At 37.2% G+C, this 21190-nt stretch overlaps 1 protein-coding gene across 4 annotated transcripts in view; it reads right to left on the bottom strand.

The window, feature by feature from the left end:
- Window positions 1–6836: 6836 nt before the first annotated feature.
- Window positions 6837–21190, bottom strand: part of LOC127447695 (abl interactor 2-like) — a 74749-nt gene continuing 60395 nt past the window's right edge. Inside the window, exons 6-11 of one of the 4 annotated variants that reach the window (XM_051709704.1) lie at window positions 19153–19274; window positions 17673–17903; window positions 14128–14286; window positions 11796–11882; window positions 10813–10986; window positions 6837–7305 (exon numbers count right to left, since the gene is read on the bottom strand). In XM_051709704.1, coding sequence (XP_051565664.1) covers window positions 7130–7305; window positions 10813–10986; window positions 11796–11882; window positions 14128–14286; window positions 17673–17903; window positions 19153–19274 — 949 coding nt within the window. In that variant the 3' untranslated portion in view covers window positions 6837–7129. The remainder of the gene's footprint in view (window positions 7306–10812; window positions 10987–11795; window positions 11883–14127; window positions 14287–17672; window positions 17904–19152; window positions 19275–21190) is intronic. The other 3 variants (XM_051709705.1, XM_051709706.1, XM_051709707.1) reach the window with 3 other exon arrangements.

Here is a 21190-nt window from a genome sequence, read left to right on the forward strand (position 1 = left end):
AACGATTCTGCAACAAATACAGGAAAGCAGTAAACATTTAAGCTTTGTCTTAACGCGTAAAGTGCCCGTTTGAAAATGCATCTATCCGTGTATGTTCTCCCATGATATTTCAGACAGACTGTATCCTTTTACCCGAAATCAAGCAGGATACAAGTATTATCCGCTACCAGTGTGATCTTGAAGGAACACATCAAAATAATTTGTCATTAAAGCAGCAAAGGTATTTCTTTAACAATGTTTGATTACACTATTACTACACATTATAAAAAGCAAAAATACACTACATAATCCTTTCTCAAATTATTAATGTAATTATATATATATTTACATATATATAAAAAGGTACTTCATTTAAAAATGAGCCTAATTGCTAGCTGAAAATGTATTAATGAAAGTCATTAGTATTGCTAATTGCATTAGGCCTACTATTATCTTTCATTAATAATATAAGCAAATACTTACTGGATGAATTATGTTGTTTCATTAGTATTATTTCATGAATAATGTTTTTTTTTGTTTGTTTGTTTTTTTTTTTTTTGGCATTTTATAATGTATAGCAGATAATGCATGGAGCCAGATTTGATATAAGAGCCTATTCAATGGCTTCTGAAGACTTGGAATAAAGCACAAGAGTCATATACTTTTATGGGGCTTTATGGTGTCTTTTGGAGCTTGACAGACATTGTCTCTGAATTGTCATTGTATGGAGAAGAGCTGTATAAATGTTCTGTTCTGTGTGTTTGTTCCATGAAAAAACAGCATACAGGTTTGGAAGACGTAAGTGTGCGTAAATAATGACAAAATTACTATTTTGGATTAGTTGACAAACATGTCAAGATCCACTAGAGGGTGTTATTGTACTATGAGACTGACCGTATTGACTAGCGGTCTCCTGTTGCTGAGACTGCAGTTTATGATGGCATTCCCTGTGGGTTTGTGGGGTCCTGGGTGAAATCATGAAAATGGCCAAAAAAAAAAAAAAAAAAAAAGAAACACTATACTCTATAGCTCAATATATGGCAAATAACGTGTCCAATAATATATATTTGTAAACAAATGTAAAGAAAAAACACAGAGCAGATTAGATCAGAGCAGAGCTCTTTGCAGATTAATTGCTCATATTTTCACTCTGAGTTTTTTGGCGTCTTTATATCGGCAGTGTCTGAATTCCTTCCCCAACAGATTATTCTTGAGAAAACGTGAAAAGCCCTAATGATTGGACAAGAGCTGTTTCTGTTATCCTTTACACAAAATAAGCCTCAAAGTCTCAAATAGTCACAAGGCAATATTTTTCATAACTTATTTCCTGCATTTCTGTCGGGTGTGCGCATTAGTCAGCAAGGTGTGCGATCTGTGTCTAGTAATACTGTTATAAGTAACCGCACTTCATTTCCCTCCCAGTGCTTTGTGTTATGAATAAATTATGCAGATTAGTGTGTGCTTAGCTTTACATTAGATATACTGCTATTTCATTTGATGTAACTCAGTTATTTGTCTTTTAGTGATTATTCAGAGCTCATTTTACACTTATATGTTAAGTTTTCACAGTCATTGTGATGTGTATGTGAAATTTGAGGTCCTCGCACATTGCACGAATTCCTGTCTGTGCGCTATAAAAACCATAGGACGGTGGAGAATTTATAAAGTCATCAATGTTTCTTAATCTCATAATTTGTTAATTTACTTTTCACGTGTTCGTGCCTTTGAGGGGTTCCCCCATGCACGTTGGTGCCCTAGGCGGCCGCCTGTTTCGCCAATAGGAAGGGACGGCCCTGGGGATTCCCATTAGAACATAGTGTAAATGATAGCTAATTTAAAAAGGAAACGCAATCACCTGCCGGACCACTCTGCTGGTTGCCCTATACAGGCTGAAACTGCTGGACTGCCTATTGACTTCATCAACAGAAACCCTGAAGAGGTCTGAAGTTATAGCCTAACAGAGGCTGTCCTGTTTAATGAGGACAATTGATAACACTCATAACTTTCACTTAATAACGAACAGTCAAATTCAAATATGATTATGTGAAAATGTGTGAAGTTTCATGACATTAACTTTTGAATGTTGCCACTATCACATTTTTAAGCATTAACATGCTTGGCAATTATTAAAGATTCAGTTCTCTTGTCACTTACCTCCATATCCACATTAAAAGCAATTACAGTCACATTAATCTATTTTGATGCTTCTCTTGGTTAAGTCGTGGATAGTTTACCTACCTAAGACATAGCAGCATTGCAAGAAGATCAGTCGAATGAGGACTGATGTCATTTTCTTTCTTTCCGTTTTAAATCACTACTGCTCGTCTCTCAGAAGGAACATATTTTCTTTTACTGCAATGGATGCTGTGGCTTACAGTGTGAAGAACCAAGATGATAGACTATGTGTCTGATAAGATGGCACAGAGTGTTGCAGACAGCTTGTGCACCCATACAGCACTTTTAATACATAATGTGGGGAAAAACCAACAACATACTATCAAACCACTTTTACATCTGGACCTGTACACCTGAGGTCTGAAACACCTTAAGGAGCGAGGAAGCATTCAGATGAACAAAATAAGTCTACTAATGGAGTACTGGAAAGGAAAAGGTTAACACATTAAGAGATTTTTCTTCATAGTTTCACTTTGACACATGAAAATCCTTATGTCCACATTTTTTATTAAGTATACTTCTTTGCACACAAGAATAAAAGTTAATTCAACCATAATCATATTTCTTATGTTTACAAAAATCACTTTTAATGATAAAATAAAAATATTCTTCATCTCTCTGTGGTGGTTTCCTCAGACAGTGGTAATAGTGACACTAAAACCTCTGAATGTCACATTTTTGTCAGGTATTATTGCAAGGTAGAGCGAGGAATATGTAAGCACCTCGTTCTACCCTGATAGAGAACCTCTATGTTTTGTACAAATGATTCAAAGTTAAAGAGCACCTATTATGGTTTTTCAAATATTACCTTTCATGTAGTGTGTTATATAGCTGTTTGTGAATATAAAAAAGTCTGCAAAGTTTCAAAAATCAATGTGCACGACAAATGGTGTTATTAACTCCCAAAAGAAAGAATCCATTCTGAACACCTGAAACGAGTTGTTTGTAATTCCAGACTTACTTCCTGTACTAACCTACGTAATTTGGTAACAAAAATCCCGCCTCTGGTCTTCATTGGCTGCTCATGAACAGCTTTGACCCGCCCTCAAACACTACACTAAGCGGTACACCAATCACAACAGACTGGGACATCTGACCAATCAGAGCAGAGTAGGCTCTCTGAAAGGAGGAGTTTAGAATGAATCCTTTAGAACGGATCATTGAACAAGTCGTTTTTGACACTGGGGGGGGGAGTAATGCTGCAATTTAAATTATGAGCAAATTAAAGTGTTTTTTTGACCTTGGATGCATGTAAATCTATTGTATGAGACCTTTAAAACAAAATTAGGCACATTTAAAAACCATAATAGGTGCTCTTTAAATTCATAATGGAGGTGGAGTGATTGTCAAAGAGTATCTTATATACAGATTTCAATAACATTACAAAATTGCACAACAATATATTGAAACACTTCAAGAGAACCCAAATTAATACTCATAGTAAGGTTGTAATGTTTGGACTTACTTTCCACATCATGTCTTAAAGGAATAGTTCACCCAAAAATGAAAAATCTCATTTAATCACCCTCATGCCATCCCAGATGTGTATGACTTTCTTCTGCAGAACACAAAACAAAGCTCTGTAGGTCAGTTCAGTGCAAGTGAATGGTGGCCAGAACTCTGAAGCTCCAAAAAGCACATAAAGGCAGCATAAAGTAATCCGTAAGACTCCAGTGGTTTAATCAATGTCTTCTGAAGTGATCCAATTTGTGTGAGAACAAACCAAAATGCAACTCTTTTTTTCGCTGTACATCTTGCCATTGCAGTCTCTAGGCACGATCATGATTTCAAGCTCAATTACACTTCCTAGTGCTTGATGCATGCACGGAGCTCTAGATGGCACTATAGAAAGTGTAATCAAACTTGAAATCATGATCGCCAAGGAGACCGCTGATATCAAGATTTATAGTGAAAAAGGAGTTACATTTTGGTCTGTTCTCACACAAAACAGATTGGATCGCTTCAGAAGACATTGATTAAACCACTTGAGTCTAATGGATTACTTTCATGCTGACTTGATCTGCTTTTTAGAGCTTCAAATTTCTGGCCACCATTCACTTGCATTGAATGGACCAACAGAGCTGAAATATTCTTCTATAATCTGTGTTCTGCAGATGAAAGAAAGTCATACACATCGTATGACATGAGGATGAGTAAATAAGAGAATTTTCATTTTTATGTGAACTATCCCTTTTAATGGTTAAACAAGCATCAACAACAATCGAGTAATGAGAAACTACAACCCTAAAGTGTTAAGAAAAAAAAAGTGGTTTGTAAATTCTATTCACCCTGTGCTATATTGACAGCACTACAACAGCACATTATTTGATGTTTTACCTTGTGAATTTAATTATATATTTTTTTAATATACACTCATTTCAAATCAGATGATTGCAACATGCTCCAAAAAATTTGGGGCAGTCGAGTGTTTACCACCTTGTAACATCACCATTTTGAAAACAACAATTTGAGTTTTTATTAGCATCTTCCATATGGTCACAAATTTTTCAGAATGGGGGTTGTAATTACATACAGGGTTCCCACACTTTTTGACCAATATACTCTAAACAACTTGGAGACATTTTAAGTCCTTCATAATTATTGGATAAGGTTTTTTTTATAAATCATTTTACACATATTGCTAGGCAGATTTTTATTTGTATATCAGGCAGCAATATTTTGAAACAACATCCACCAGTAAATGACTTTGTCTTATTAATGTAGAAATGTCGTCTACAAGTACTCAAAACATCTTGTCTATTGAGGAAGTTTTATTCTGCACAAGCATTCATAAAGAGCAATATCTAGCCAATAAAATATCTTTAAATAAAATTTTTTTAAAAAAGAGCAAAATGAGAAAAAAATATTTTGACTAGAAAGTTCCATGACTTAGAATTTTTCTAATTTCCAAAACTTTTCCAAGTGTGGAAATCAGTATTTTAAAATTCCCTGATATGTCCAGGTTTTCCATGATTGTGGGAACCCTGTAGATAAATGTGTGTTTGTGTGTGTGTCGGTAGGGGGATACACTGAAATGTAAATGAATAAAGTTTGTTTTATTAAGCATGCGGTCTATGTAGCACTACATACACATAGCAAATATTAACCATTGGCCATTTGGTTAGCGTCACAACACAATATTTACAAGTAAAAAGTACAACAACATAAAATATTACGGAGTACATTTCAAGGGGTTATTAGATGTCAAGTACTGCATGTGTGTGTTGGGGCTGACCGGTTCTCAAGTTAACACCAAAATGACAACCCATATCACCATTTATAAAGAGCAGACTGGATTCATCAATTCATGAAATATATTTATGGTAAAGGTAACCAAAGGGGGATTTTTGTGCAAATGAGTCTGTCCCAATGCAGACACCATGACTTACACTTTTGCACTTTGGTCTTACAAATATAAACTATAAAAAAATTAAATAAAAATAAAAATCTCTGGCTAAAGCAGATTAATTAGGAAGCAAAGATATCCAGAAAAAACAGACAATACTTTACGGAGACTTCGCAAACAAGTAAAAAAAACTTGTAGATATTCAATTCCACACTTTCTCTGTTCCTCATGAAGGCTCACAGCCTCCAGTACAATATGATTGTAATGAATTCCCTTTTTGAACCTCACTGTAAAACACACTATGAACCAACCTCAGGCCATTCCACAAAAAAAAAAAAACAATTTCGGTCAGCCCCAGTTCTCCAGCCTCCCAAAACTCTGCAATGCGGAATAAGCAAAGGTTATGAAATACGAGAAAATAAAAACAACAATGGTGCCCACTCAATTCTAGCTTATAGACATCCTATCCTTCATTTGAAGTAAAAGTAAACTCATTAATGGTTTTTATTGTTATCACTAATATATACATACACATCGATCAGCCACAACTATAAAACCACCTGCCTAATATTGTGTAGGTCCCCCCACGTGCCGCCAAAACAGCGCCAGTCCGCATCTCGGAATAGCATTCTGAGATGATATTCTTTTCACCACAATTGTAGAGTGGTTATCTGAGTTACCGTAGACTTTGTCAGTTCGAACCAGTCTGGCCATTTTCTGTTGACCTCTCTCATCAACAAGGCATTTCCATCCACAGAACTGCCGCTCACTGGATGTTTTTTGTTTTAGGCATCATTCTGAGTAAATTCTAGAAACTGTTGTGTGTGAAAATCCCAGGAGATCAGCAGTTACAGAAATACTCAAAACAGCCCATCCGGCACCAACTATCATCCATGCAATTATCTAATCAGCCAATTGTGTGGCAGCAGTGCAGTGCAAAAAATCATGCAGATACGGGTCAGGAGCTTCAGTTAATGTTCACATCAACCATCAGAATGGGGAAAAAAATGTGATCTCAATGACTTGGAGCGGAGAATGATTGTTGGTGCCAGATGGGCTGGTTTGAGTATTTCTGTAACTGCTGATCTCCTGGGATTTTCACACACAACAGTCTCTTGAATTTACTCTGAAAGGTGCCAAAACAAACAACATCCAGTGAGCGGCAGTTCTGTGGACGGAAATATTTTGTTGAAGAGAGAGGTCAACAGAGAATGGCCAGACTGGTTAGAACTGACAAAGTCTACAGTAACTCAGATAACCGCTCTGCACAATTGTGGTGAGAAGAACAGCGTCTCCGAATGCTATTCTGAGATGTGGGTTGGCGCTGTTTTGTTGACACAAGGGGGACCTACACAATATTAGGCAGGTGGTTTTAATGTTGTGGCTGATTGGTGTATATATAAACACTTTATCTAGTACTGTATATTTTCTCAATATCCTTAGTGTAAAGCCCTCAGTCTTTATAGTCTGAATGTTAAGCTTCATGACAGTAAAATAGTGTCCTCTTTCCATAGCCGCACCACTCATCTCTGAACATGGTCTGTTATTAGCATGGTTGCTATTATGCATGCACTCTTATGCATGGTAAGATTAGCGGTGATGTTCAGGGGGTTAGAGCAGAGGACCCTCTCATTCTGTGTAGTGCATAATGGACTCAACGTAGTTTCCAGGGAAGAGTCCTGTAGTGCCATTCATCATGCCTTCATACCAGCCATCATCGTTCTTCTTAATGACATAAATGATGGCCCCTTCCTGGAAAGACAATTCATCTTCCTTGTCTCGCGTGTAATCGTAGATTGCCACCACTTAAAGGAAGAAAAACAAAGATAGTGACTTGTATAGTTGTACACTAATGACCAGGCCCACATGGAATTTGTGACAGCAGAACTCTTGGCTAATATATCTTGGCTAATTTGATTATGCTTTCAGCTCCTAATAAGAGTGTAGTAAGCTCTGTTTAACACATTTTACCATGTTTAAATCCATTCAACAGAATTAATTTCCACAGATTTTCAGCCAAAATCAGCGCAGACTATGCGAAAAAGGTCTGCAGATTCCCTCTGGACTATCAATGACTGATGCATGAATCTGATTTTACTTTGTACTTTATCTCCTGTTGCTGTTAGCAAAACACTCCATACGATTTAATCGCATAAGGACATTGACATTTAGCTTTAAAATTAGATACTTAATGTAAAACGACTTCCCTTGCTGTTTGGAAATGAAATAGTTTTATGCACTATTTAGACTAGGGCTGTCAATCAATTAATTTAAATAATTAATTAATCGCATATATAAATATTTGCTGAGAAAGTCCCTAAAAAATAATTCAATATAAAACATCTAAATAATATCAAAATGTGTGTATATATATATATATATATATATATATATATATATACACACACACACACACACACACACACACAGGCGTTCAAAAGTTTGGAATAATATACAGATTTTGCTCTTATGGAAAGAAATTGGTACTTTTATGCACCAAAGTGGCATTCAGCTGATCACAATGTATAGTTAGGACATTAATAACATGAAAAATTACTATTACAATTTTAAAAAAAAAAAAAAATTCAGAACTTCTTAAACTACTTCAAAGAGTTCTCATCAAAAAATCCTCCATGTGCAACAATGACAGCTTTGCAGATCCTTGGCATTCTAGCTGTCAGTTTGTCCAGAAACTCAGGTGACATTTCACCACACGCTTCCTCTAGCACTTGTCATAGATGTGGCTGTCTTGTCGGGCACTTCTCATGCACCTTACAGTCTAGCTGATCCCACAAAAGCTCAATGGGGTTAAGATCCATAACACTCTTTTCCAATTATCTGTTGTCCAATGTCTGTTTCTTTGCCCACTCTAACCTTTTCTTTTTTTTTTCTGTTTCAAAAGTGGCTTTTTCTTTGCAATTCTTCCCTTTACTTCTCTGCGAGTCTTCTCTTTACTGTTGTACATGAAACTGGTGTTGAGTGGGTAGAATTCAACGAAGCTGTCAGCTGAGGACATGTGATGCATCTATTTCTCAAACTAGAGACTCTGATGTACTTATCCTCTTGTTTAGTTGTACATTTGGGCCTTCCACATCTCTTTCTGTCCTTGTTAGAGCCAGTTGTCCTTTGTCTTTGAAGACTGTAGTGTACACCTTTGTATGAAATCTTCAGTTTTTTTAGCAATTTCAAGCATTGTATAGCCTTCATTCCTCAAAACAATGACTGACTGATGAGTTTCTAGAGAAAGCTGTTTCTTTTTTTGCCATTTTTGACCTAATATTGACCTTCAGACATGCCAGTCTATTGCATACTGTGGCAACTCAAAAACAAAAACAAACACAATGTTAAGCTTCATTTAATGAACCAAATAGCTTTCAAATGTGTTTGATATAATGGCAAGTGATTTTCTAGTACCAACTTAGCAATTTAGCATGATTACTCAAGGATAATGTGTTGGAGTGATGGCTGCTGGAAATGGGGCCTGTCTGAATTTGATCAAAAATGACTTTTTTCAAACAGTGATGGTGCTGTTTTTTACATCAGTAATGTAATTGTCTTATCAATGCTTTACTTGTCTGCTACAACAATGTAATGCATTTTAATTATCTGTTTATATATATATATATAAAACAGATAATTAAAATGCATTACATTGTTGTAGCAGACAAGTAAAGCATTGATAAGACAATGCAAAAAGTGACTTGTCGCATCATTAACAGCTTTTTTAGGCTGCTGTGTCAAGTTAAACATAGTTTGAAACTTAGAAAAACATGTCATGAGATCCCAGCATTTGGAACTGTACTCCATCTAGCTGTGTGTGAACACAAGAACACATTCTCATCTTGTGCTGTCGCTAGCGTCAAGCAAGCTTGAGTGGGGTTTATTGTCTGTATAGCTGTGCATTGCAGAGCTGGAGTTTCGCTTACTGCCCCCTGCTGAAAACACGTGGTACTTCAAGCTTAAATTGCACCGATGGTAAGAATATTCCTTATTAAAGTCCACGGACATGATCAATTGCGTTAATTTTTTTACCACATCATTTTTTATGTAATTAAATTGCACTGAATTAAGGTGTTAAATTGACAGCCCTACACTAAGGTATTGATGTCACAAGTATAAGCACATAACACACCACCCATTTTATATTTAAATGGAAATTCAGAATTCAGCAAACTGGCCCAGTCAGATGAACGATGAACTACACCGATCAGCCACAACATTAAAACCACCTGCCTAATATTGTGTAGGTCCCCCTCGTGTTGCCAAAACTGTGCCAACCCGCATCTGTGAATAGCATTCTAATATGATATTCTTCACACCACAATTGTACAAAGCAGTTATCTGAGTTACCGTAGACTTTGTCAGTTTGAACAGTCTGGCCATTCTCTGTTGACCTCTCTCATCAACAAGACATTTCCGTCCGCAGAACTGCCGCTCACTGGATATATTTTGTTTTTGGCACCATTCGGAGTAAATTCTAGAGACTGTTGTGTGTGAAAATCCCACGAGATCAGCAGTTACAGAAATGCTCAAACCAGCCCATCTGGCACCAACAATCAAGCCACGGTCCAAATCATTGAGATCACATTTTTTCCCCCTTCTGATGGTTGATGTGAACATTAACTGAAGCTCCTGACCCGTATCTGCATGATTTTATGCACTGCACTGCTGCCACATGATTGGCTGATTAGATAATCGCATGGATGATTGTTGGTGCCAGACGGGCTGGTTTGAGTATTTCTGTAACTGCTGATCTCCTGGAATTTTCACGCACAACAGTCTCTCGAATGTACTCTGAATGGTCCCAAAAACAAAAAACATCCAGTGAGAGGCAGTTCTATGGACGGAAATGACTTGTTGATCAACAGAGAGGTCAACAGAGAATGACCAGACTGGTTCGAACGGACAAAGTCTACGGTAACTCAGATAACCGCTCTGTACAATTGTGTTGAGAAGAATATCATCTCCGAATGCTATTCTGAGATACGGGTTGGCACTGATTTGGCGGCACGAGTGGGACCTACACAATATTAGGCAGGTGGTTTTAATGTTGTGGCTGATCGGTGTATGTCGGTATGCAGAGACTAGCCAATCAAAACAAGTCAAAGGTACACCAGCAAAAATATTTTTGTAAGGGTCAGACAGAGGTTGAAACAGTCCCAATAAATGACATAACGTTTTATGTGCAAGAAACTGTGACTAACATTGTGAGTGCACTTCTGGGACCTTTAACAATGCACTGTAATATTTATGGAATATCTAAATAATAAAGTGAGCTGAATGTAACCTGTGTCAAGATATCTTCAGAGTACCTTTTTCAAGGTAGGTTGGAGGAGCCCAGGGTGGGTCTTCTTCAGCATACGGGTCACTGTACTCCACCACAGCAGACTCCTCTTCCTCATAATCCTCAGGAGGAGGAGGATGCTGTGCAGTCCCCTCAAACACCGGCTCTTCTGCAGGGGGAGGTGGGGGAGGTGCATCTGAAACTGAGAGAGAGCAGAGAAATGAACAGGAGACTCAAAGAGATAACAAGGAATGCTTCAGATGGGAAGGCCATGCAAGCTCATGGATTCAAGCAGGAAGCACAAGATGAGATTCATGATATGGATGTTTGAATGCTTTACTGTGAAAAAGGAACAGTGATGAACTTTAACTCCAAATATTCTCAGATAGACACATATACACAAATAAGTGCTCCTGTATAGAAACAGGACACTGAAAATTGCTTGCCGTCATAAATATAGTGCAACTCCAATAAGTTTTTGGACACAAACACACTTGTGTCTGAATGTCATCACATTAGATAACAAAAACAAAATGGCATTTATTTAAAAAAATAATAAAAATAAAATAATAATCAATTAAATCAGGCTGAAAATGTCACAAAGTTTATTAGGTTAAAAATGAACATGTTCTTATAATGTGATGAATTACACTTGTGGTTACTTCATACAACCACTAAAAATTACCATGGGACCAGTTGGTAAAAAGAGGTGAATGTAGTACTAAGAAAGTTCTAGTATTATTTCTTTGTTGATGCAACTTGGTTTGATTTTTTGTTAGCTGTCATGTAATGAATTTCGTACATATTTAAGTGTAGCTTCAGTGTCCAAATACTTTTTTGGGGCCATTATATAATACAAAGGGGTTCGTTTGAATTCGAACTAAAATGCATACATCAATTTTGAGTCATTGTGTAATGACACACAGCAAGGCGCACAAAGTTATGTGTGAGTGTGTGTGTGTGTGGTCTGAAGGCAGCAGGGGCTCATCAGAGAAGCTCAAAGCCACTTACTGGTTTCCTGTACACGAGCCACAAAACCCGTCAGTGGAAGCTGGGGTGTGATCTGCAGGATGGAGGGGGGAGGGGGGGCGACTGAGGCTAGTCCACAACACCACAAAAAGCACAGAGAGAAAGTGAGAGGACGGGGAAGTGTGGTGGGCAATGAACAGATAAAGAAAAAGGTCAAAAGAAAGTAAATGTGAAAAGGAAAAAAGAAAGTAGGCAGTTAGTTTAGTGTGCAAACACTTTGTGACAAACAGGAAGTGACCTCAGAGTGAAAGCATGAAAGGTGGACCTACACCAGCTAGAGTTCAAAGACTAATACATTTATGCGTGAACAAACCACCCACCTACTTTAACTGGAGATCGATGTTCCCTCTAAGGCCCAAACATACTTCACGCAAGTTCGCAAATGCAGACGCGAGCGCTTCGCCAACACATGGCCAGCGTGTTCCCGTTGTACATACATTACGTGCGCTCGTGTGTCGCTCTGGCGGTTACAAACCTCGGACCACAAGGGGGCGAAAGAGTTTTTTAGGCGCCACGAAACCTGATGTGGTGAAGTCAACGTGTCAACAGTTGAGGAGTGTGTGCTTTTGTATTTTGCTGAAAAGACGACAGAAAATATGTCTGTATAATCTAACTTGTTCGGCAAGACTCTCCTCAGATTGCTGCTCCACCAAGACAGTTGTTGATTGAGAAAAATAAATCCACTGTAGCGGCCCCTGCGGCAAAGCTGAGAATACAGCACATACTTGTGTTAGGTTATGAATTGCGCTCTGACACATTTCACAACGCAATTATGCGTGTAATCGATCTTGCGTAGCAAGATGCGTCTGCAATCACGCACTTGCATAGAGTATGTTTGGGCCTTAAGTTGTTCACATGCACAACTGGGTATTTCTGCTGTTGCTCCCGTGCAGATGGGGAAAAAGACAAAAAACAAACAAAAAAGAAGCGCAGAAGGCCTTGCAAATGACTAGATGGCATTTCAACACAAATGAAAGCCCATAGAGGCCATGCACAGTTATTTTACTGTATCTCATTATTTTTTCTCAAGAAAACAAGTGGCCTTTTATTAATGAAATAATATTATTTAATTATGTTTATATAATCATTTGATATTACACATATAAAATATAACAAGTATAATTATTCATTTATTTTTACTAATTTAATTTGATTTGCAATCAAAATTAATTTTATAAACATACACTACCGGTCAAAAGTTTTGAAACACTTGACTGAAATATTTCTCATGATCTTAAAAATCTTTTGATCTGAAGACGTACGCTAAAATGTTTGAAATTAGTTTTGTAGACAAAAATAGAATTGTGCCACCATATTCATTTATTTCATTATAAAACTAAAATTTAATTAAAAAAAAAAAAAAAAAGTTTTTGAAATTGATGACTTGGACCAAATAATAAAGAAAAGCAGCCAATAAGTGCCCAACATAGATGGGAACTCCTTCAATACTGTTTAAAAAGCATCCCAGGGTGATACCTCAAGAAGTTGGTTGAGAAAATGTCAAGAGTACATGTCTGCAAATTCTAGGCACAGGATGACTACTTTGAAGATGCTAAAATATAACACAGTTTTGATTTATTTTGGATTTTGTTTAGTCACAACATAATTCTCATAGTTCCATTTATGTAATTCCATAGTTTTGATGACTTTACTATTATTCCAAAATGTGAAAACAAAAATTATAATAAAGAATGAATAAGTGTTTCAAAACTTTTGACCGGTAGTATATAAATCAATTAACAACTAACCTGAGAAGTAATTGATAGGTGTGTCAGACACAAGCTGTAACAAAGCCAATGAAATGGAAAAAAATCCTGCACACTATCCTGGCTTGCAAAGAGTATCAAAATTTATTAAGCAACATTTTGATCACTGGAAAAGCCTGACGATGGTCGAGTGACCGAAACGTTGCTTAATAAATTTTGATACTCTTTGCAAGCCAGGATAGTGTGCAGGATTTTTTTCCATTTCATTGACTTTGCTATAAACATATAAACAAAGGTTTTTGCTCATGTGGTCAAAAGATCTGCACAAAAATAGGAAAACAAATTAGAGGGAACATTGGCGGAGATTCCTTTAGGAACATGAGATAAATGTTACTGTGGAATTTTTTTTTAAAGAAAGCTCTAAATGTGTCAAACACAAATGTTAAAAGAAAGTAATACACAAGGTAGGGGGTCTATGATGTTCTCGTAATCTAAGGGAACATACTAAACCTTGTGCTTGTATAAAAAAGTAGAACATAAAAATAGTTCAGTCCCAAGCGTTTTGTTGTCCTCTCTCTGAGGTCTGACGTGCATAGTAAGAATAGTACCTTGGTTCTGATTGTAATAGGGTCCTCCGTTCTGCTGGCTTGGAGGCATGGAAGTCTGGCCCATGATTGAAGGCGGCCGGCGATATGGCAGAGACCCGCCCACTATGGGTGTGATCTGTCTGGGGACGGGCCTGTTCATGCTGTAGAACTGAGGACCGCCTGTGAGGACACCACAAAGCAATGAGAAAATAATGACTAGCATGAACATGCAGAATTATCTGTGGTTAATCTATACCAGAATTTCATCCCTGCAATACATACCATTTTAACTCCCAATAACGGTTTATATCAAATTGCCTTGAATGAGAAGGAATGCAAGTCCACAATCAGACCACTTAAGGATATGCATTCAAGCATTTTGTGTCCATAATGAATGGATTAATGATCTGAAAGTGTGAATAACATGAAAATGACAGGTTTATGCTGATGTAAACCTAAGTATACTTTATTATGCCTTGCGCACAGCTGAGCGCTCCAGCCTTTCAAAGTACTGTACACTCTTTTGACCAGGAACCCATATGGTTAATGCATGCCCTCTACGACTGCTTCGTGCTACTCTTTAGCACAGTCAAATAAATGCAAACTGTACGCCTATCTTGAAAAACTCGGCTGTACGCAAACAGTACGCATACTTTGCTGAGGACAAAATCTGCATCATGCGCACGGTGTTCGAGACGCTGCGGCACACTGAAAAAGTATTTATACTGCACCTGGGACTGAGGATGTTTTCACGCTAGAGCACCTGGCGTGGACAAGAGTCCGTTTGATATCAGGGTTTGATACATTTAGTTGGTGTGAAAGCCTTTTTTTCTCATCAAAAAAGGATAAGGATTTATTTTTAACATTTTATAGACCACTTTCTCAAAGAGTATGTTTTATATATATATATATATATATATATATATATATATATATATATATATATATATATATATATATATATACACACACACACACATACACACACACACACACACACACACACACACACACACACACACACAGTCGAAGTCAGAAGTTTACATACACTTAGGCTGAAGGCTGAAAACTCATTTTTTTAACCACTCCACAGATTTAATATTAGCAAACATTAGTTTTGGCAAGTCATTTAGGACATCTACTTTGTGCATGACACAAGTAATTTTTCCAACAATTGTTTAAAGACAGATTGTTTAACTTTTAATTGACTATATCACAATTCCAGTGGGTCAGAGGTTTACATACAATAAGTTAACTGGGCCTTTAAGCAGCTTGGAAAATTCCACAAAATGATGTCAAGCCTTTAGACAATTAGACAATTATCTTCTGATAGGAGGTGTACTGAATTGGAGGTGTACCTGTGGATGTGTTTTAAGGCCTACCTTCAAACTCAGTGCCTCTTTGCTTGACATCATGGGAAAATCAAAAGAAATCAGCCAAGACCTCAGAAAGAAAATTGTGGACCTCCATAAGTCTGGTTCATCCTTGGGAGCAATTTCCAAATGCCTGAAGATACCACGTTCATCTGTACAAACAATAGTACACAAGTAAACACCATGGGACCACGCAGCCATCATACCACTCAGGAAGGAGACATATTCTGTCTCCTAGAGATGAACGTAATTTGGTGCGAAAAGTGCAAATCAATCCCAGAAAAACAGCAAAGGACCTTGTAAAGATGCTGGAGGAAACAGGTAGACAAGTATCTATATCCACAGTAAAACGAGTCCTATATCGACGTAACCTGTAGGCTGCTCAGCAAGGAAGAAGCCACTGCTCCAAAACCACCATAAAAAAGCCAGACTACAGTTTGCAAGTGCACATGGGGACAAAGATCTTACTTTTTGGAGAAAAGTCCTCTGGTCTGATGAAACAAAAATGTAACTGTTTGGCCATAATTACCATCGGAGGAAAAAGGGTGAGGCTTGCAAGCTGTAGAACACCATCCCAACCGTGAAGCATGGGGGTGGCAGCATCATGTTGTGGGGGTGCTTTTATGCAGGAGTTACTGGTGCACTTCACAAAATAGATGGCATCATGAGGAAGGTAAATTAAGTGGATATATTGAAGCAATATCTCAAGACATCAGCCAGAATGTTAAAGTTCAGTCGCAAATGGGTCTTCCAAATGGACAATGACCCCAAGCATACCTCTGAAGTTGTGGCAAAATGGCTCAAGGACAACAAAGTGAAGGTATTGGAGTGGCCATCACAAAGCCCTGACCTCAATACGATAGAAAATTTGTGGGCAGAACTGAAAAAGTGTGTGCAAGCGAGGAGGCCTACAAACCTGACTCGGTTACACCAGTTCTGTCTGGAGGAATGGGCCAAAATTCCTGCAACTTATTGTGAGAAGCTTGTGGAAGGCTACCCAAAATGGTTGACCCAAGTTAAACAATTTAAAGGCAATGCTACCAAATACTAACAAATTGTAACTTCTGACCACTGGGAATGTGATAAAGAAAGAAATAAAAGCTGAAATAAATAATTCTCTCTACTATTATTCAGACATTTCACATTCTTAAAATAAAGTAGTGATCCTAACTGACCTAAGACAGTGAATGTTTTCTATGATTAAATGTCAGGAATTGTGAAAAACTGAGTTTAAATGTATTTGGCTAAGGTGTATGTAAACGTCTGACTTCAACTGTATTTCTTAATGATGGGATCTAATAAGACATTTATATTTACTTAAAATAAATAATACATTTCCATGACTTCAAGATCTTACTATGACTTTTTCAAGCCTGGAAACCACAGTTTTAAAATTCCCTGACATTTCCAGGGTATTGCATGACTATGGAAGCCCTATATAATGCATTTTCAATTAAGAAATTCGGCAAGCATATCTCCATTCTTCACATCTCTTGCAATTTATCCGACGAAGATATTCTGTGCATGCAAAATTTATGACCCCTTTGGTTTTACTACCACAAACAGTAAAACGAACAACAACGCTGCTCCTTCTGAATCATTGCCTCTTTACAGTGGTAAACAGCTGCTATTAAAGCATTAAGCCATGAGAGGCCGTGTGTTACACTGATTCTGCATGACGTAAAGCTTTTATAAAACTTCTGCAAAAGCAATCTGAAGATACCAATTTTTAATAAGCAGTTAACTGTATTAATAATAATCTGAATAAATCATTATTTTGCCAAGTAATAGTTCAATTTCCTAACTGTAGGGTGTTTGCAGTTGCTAGGCAACATAGGAACTTGCTGAATTATTAAAGAATGTGCTATGTCAGGTGTATTTTTCTAGTAATTTTCCAATGGCTTTGAAAGCGGCTCTTCCAATCAGAATTCAGGGATGGAACTATACGTTTTAAAACACTACTCATACTTGTGTTGATGACTGTGTTGATGCCAAGAGGAAGGGGGTGGAATCAAACTCAGAGTCAGATCAAACAATCGAATCAAGTGTCAAAACAGCCTGAGAGACCCATGAGAAGCACCAAAACATATGTAGTTCAATGAAGCGGGCAAGGAGTGGGGTAATGGAATGGCATGACAAGAGTGGAAGGTGTGACCGGTGGGCTGGAGATAAGCTGGCCAGTGTCAGACTCACCTGTTTCAGGGTTGGTGTTGGATATAGCACTAGCTGCAGCTGAAGTGAGGGGTGGAGGGCCCTCAGCTGGGACCAGAGAGTTTTCAGTGGTGTCGGGGTGATTGAGGAGAGACTCAGGGACTGCAGTGGGGCTGAGTGAGGGTTGGGTGGGGGTTAAACTAGAGGAAGTGACAGAGGGCTCGGTGGAGTTAGTTGGAGCTGAGGGTGCGCTGGAAAGACCAGCACCAGCAGCTTGAGAGTAAAAAGAGGAGAGAGGGAGGAAACCAAATGAGGAATGCTGTAGCATTTTGGATAAAGGGAGCTAATGGGAGACATGTCATGCAGAAGTCTTGTTTTAGTCTCAGAGAGCGGTCTACATAATTGAACTAAGACTGTCCTAAACATTTATTCCTAATTCATCTTTTGGGCAGATCATGTACAAGTAAACATACAGTACAGTATGGAATTTTGTTTAATAGTTTCAGCTGTTTGAGGGGAAATAGTGAAATCTGTGGTTACTGAGTTTCACCGACTCTGAAATAATTCACAATAATTCGCCCCAAAACTCTGTTATCATCTACTCACCCTCAAGTTGTCCAAGCTGTTCTGTGTAAATGCAACAAAAGTGAACAGTAACGAGGGCTGTCAAGCTATTTCTTAAGTCTTTATTCAATGAAAGTTTTGACTTCCGGGCATTCATATCAGAGCATTCCACACCATAGGAGAAGTAGCTAATTTAATTGCATCACAGGTGTATCATAAAAGCATTGATTATGTTTGAGTATTAGGACCAAAAGGAAAGATTTACAGTCAATAGCTTCAACTAAAAAACTCCTTTCGTGTTCCATGGAAAAAGAAAAACACAAGGGGTTGGAAACAACATGAGCCATTTTGGGGTGAACTATTCGATAAATGGGTTTTTGTATTTTAATGTTAAGCATTAGTTTTTAGCAGGATAATGTATAACAGTTCTTAAACAAGCATTGCCTACAAATGGTCTAAAAACAAATCAGTTCAGTATGTTGCAGCCAGAGAGCCAGTGGTTCTTAAGTGGTGATTTACAAGGTCTGTTCTGATTCAGTTGTGGACAGCAGGGATAAACATTGCTACATGCAAATAAATAAATAAAATAAAATGAATACAACTAACAATATAACTGTATATAAAATTGTGAGCGTCAAAGTTTGTCACCAATCAAACTCTGTGATATTTTGGGACAAATTCTTCTGTCTCTTGGTAGAAGCTACTCAAATTAGGCAGTTGCCAGCAGGGACAGTTTACATGACAAGCCCTCCTCCTCTACAAAAATGAACAAAACTACTCAAAGAAATATTAATAAACTGTTTCTTTTAGAGGACATTTTTACTTTGACTATACTTTTGTTGGTACTGTGTTAGGTTGCCTAAGATGACCAAAGCAATCTGGGTACTGAAACCAAACCAGTTAAGAACCACTGGTGTGCTGCATCTCAGATTTGAAGTGTCAGAGATGAAGATCTCACCTGGGAAGGCGCTGGGTGGAGAGGGTGTGGGCACAGCAATGGGAACGCCTACAGTGCCACTGCCGCTGTTTTCCCGACTGCTACTGCGACTGCTGCTGGGGTGACTGCCGCCACTGCTCCCGCTGCAGAACATACACTACATATTAAACATGTGCCTCATGTAACCACACACACACACTACTGATATCTAAACACAAACCATCAACTTGAAACACAGCGATAACAAAACAAAGAGACATATCATCTGAGTGCTCCCAGATAAACATCATGCAGACAGCTTGTTAGACTGGACAACAGCTCACAAAAGACAGGAGAGGAAAACACATCAGTTGTTTCAGTCTCTATGAAACAAAAAGCATGAGTTGACAGCATGAATGTGAACTGAGAAGCAACAGCAGAGACAGTATGCACTCATGGTGGACACTTCCTCATTTTACAATTTACCTAATAAACAACTACTGAAGAGAGAAACACTAAAAGATGTAGTGTTACATCAATACATCGGCCAGACCAACTGACTGGCCAATATGTGAGGATTTTAAGATTATTGGTTAGAGGCAAATTTTGGTAGATTAACCAAAGTAGTTCCATTTTTATGTTAGCTCCCAAATCTACAGAAAATCTCTGTATCCACTCCATTGCTCTCTACATTGGTAAAGTTTATAGTGTACAGTGATTACACTACCAAAACAGACAATACAGAAAATACATAGGGTGAATTAAATAATGCACTGATTCTTGAGATAAGTGACAAAACATGTTTTACGTAAAAAAAAAAAAAAAAAAAAAAAAAAAAAAGTCCTCCGTGTTAAAAATCAAGAAATTAAAAAAAAAAAAAAAGAAATAATGGAAAAGTTCAATCTAAAGGACATACGTATGTATACTCAAGGCATTCATTACTTACATTTTTAAATAATTTCATTAGAATTGTTTTAAATGCATGCACTATACTTGTAACTTAACCTGTCCTCAGCAAGAGGTCACAATGTTGAACTGCCAAACAAAGTGTTTAAAAATGCAACAAATTCATAAATATAAAAATGAAATGAAAGGTAGGGATCTATAAGATATCAAACAATACATAAACTAAACTTTAAATTATATTTTCCATAAAAAACTTCCAATCACTTTGCATAAAATCTGTCAAATTTCTTATATAATCCTGAATAAATCAAACAATGTCATGGTCAGCTATAACTCAGAGTACCCCTTTCCCACTTCCTGCTCATGATGGATGCAACAGTAGGACACATGGTTTGGTAAGTGTTTATATATATATATATATGTATATATATATATATAAACAATATATAAATGTATGTCTATACGGTGCCAACTCTGTCATTCCCATTATAATAATTTCTGTTTGAATTGTGGGATAAATTTGGGCATTTTAATTTAGGTAAAAGAGGCAGCTTCAACTGAGGAAAAAAGCTAAATGGCTCCAGTGTAGAACACATGGTCAAGATGGAAAAATATTAGATTGTGTCAACTCCGTCAGGATTTTCAGAAAAGTGTGAAAACAGGAAAAACGAAATAAATTATGGAATGTATTTAATCACTGAACACCATTATTAGATCATTAGAAAAGACTATACACTCTTGTTGGATGGATCAAATTAAAATAGCATGCTTTTAGTGTGTCTGACGGAGTTGACACAAATGACAGTAAGATGTAAGTTATTAAGTGAATAAATGTCAATTTTCAGGATTAAAAAAAAAAAAAACTGTTCCCTTACATGGTTCATTAGTGGAGACCATTTGCCAACAATTATATCCATTTAAAATTAATTTAGTTTAAAAAAATAAATAAATTTGAACTAGAATCTATTTGAAATAGATTTGAAACAAAGTTTTGTCCCTTATATCAAGAATCAGTGAACGGAATGTGTGAAATTAAGGAGAAAATAAGACACTGACAAGGTAAAAAAAAAAAAAAAAAAAAAAGAGCAAAGAAATCCATCTATTTATCCATCCTTCATCTAAAAAACCTGTCTTTCTCTGTATATACTGTATCTCTCAATCTTTCCATCTATCT

The sequence above is a fragment of the Myxocyprinus asiaticus genome, chromosome 11 (genome assembly GCF_019703515.2).
Source record: "Myxocyprinus asiaticus isolate MX2 ecotype Aquarium Trade chromosome 11, UBuf_Myxa_2, whole genome shotgun sequence".
In the NCBI taxonomy this organism is placed as follows: domain Eukaryota; kingdom Metazoa; phylum Chordata; class Actinopteri; order Cypriniformes; family Catostomidae; genus Myxocyprinus; species Myxocyprinus asiaticus.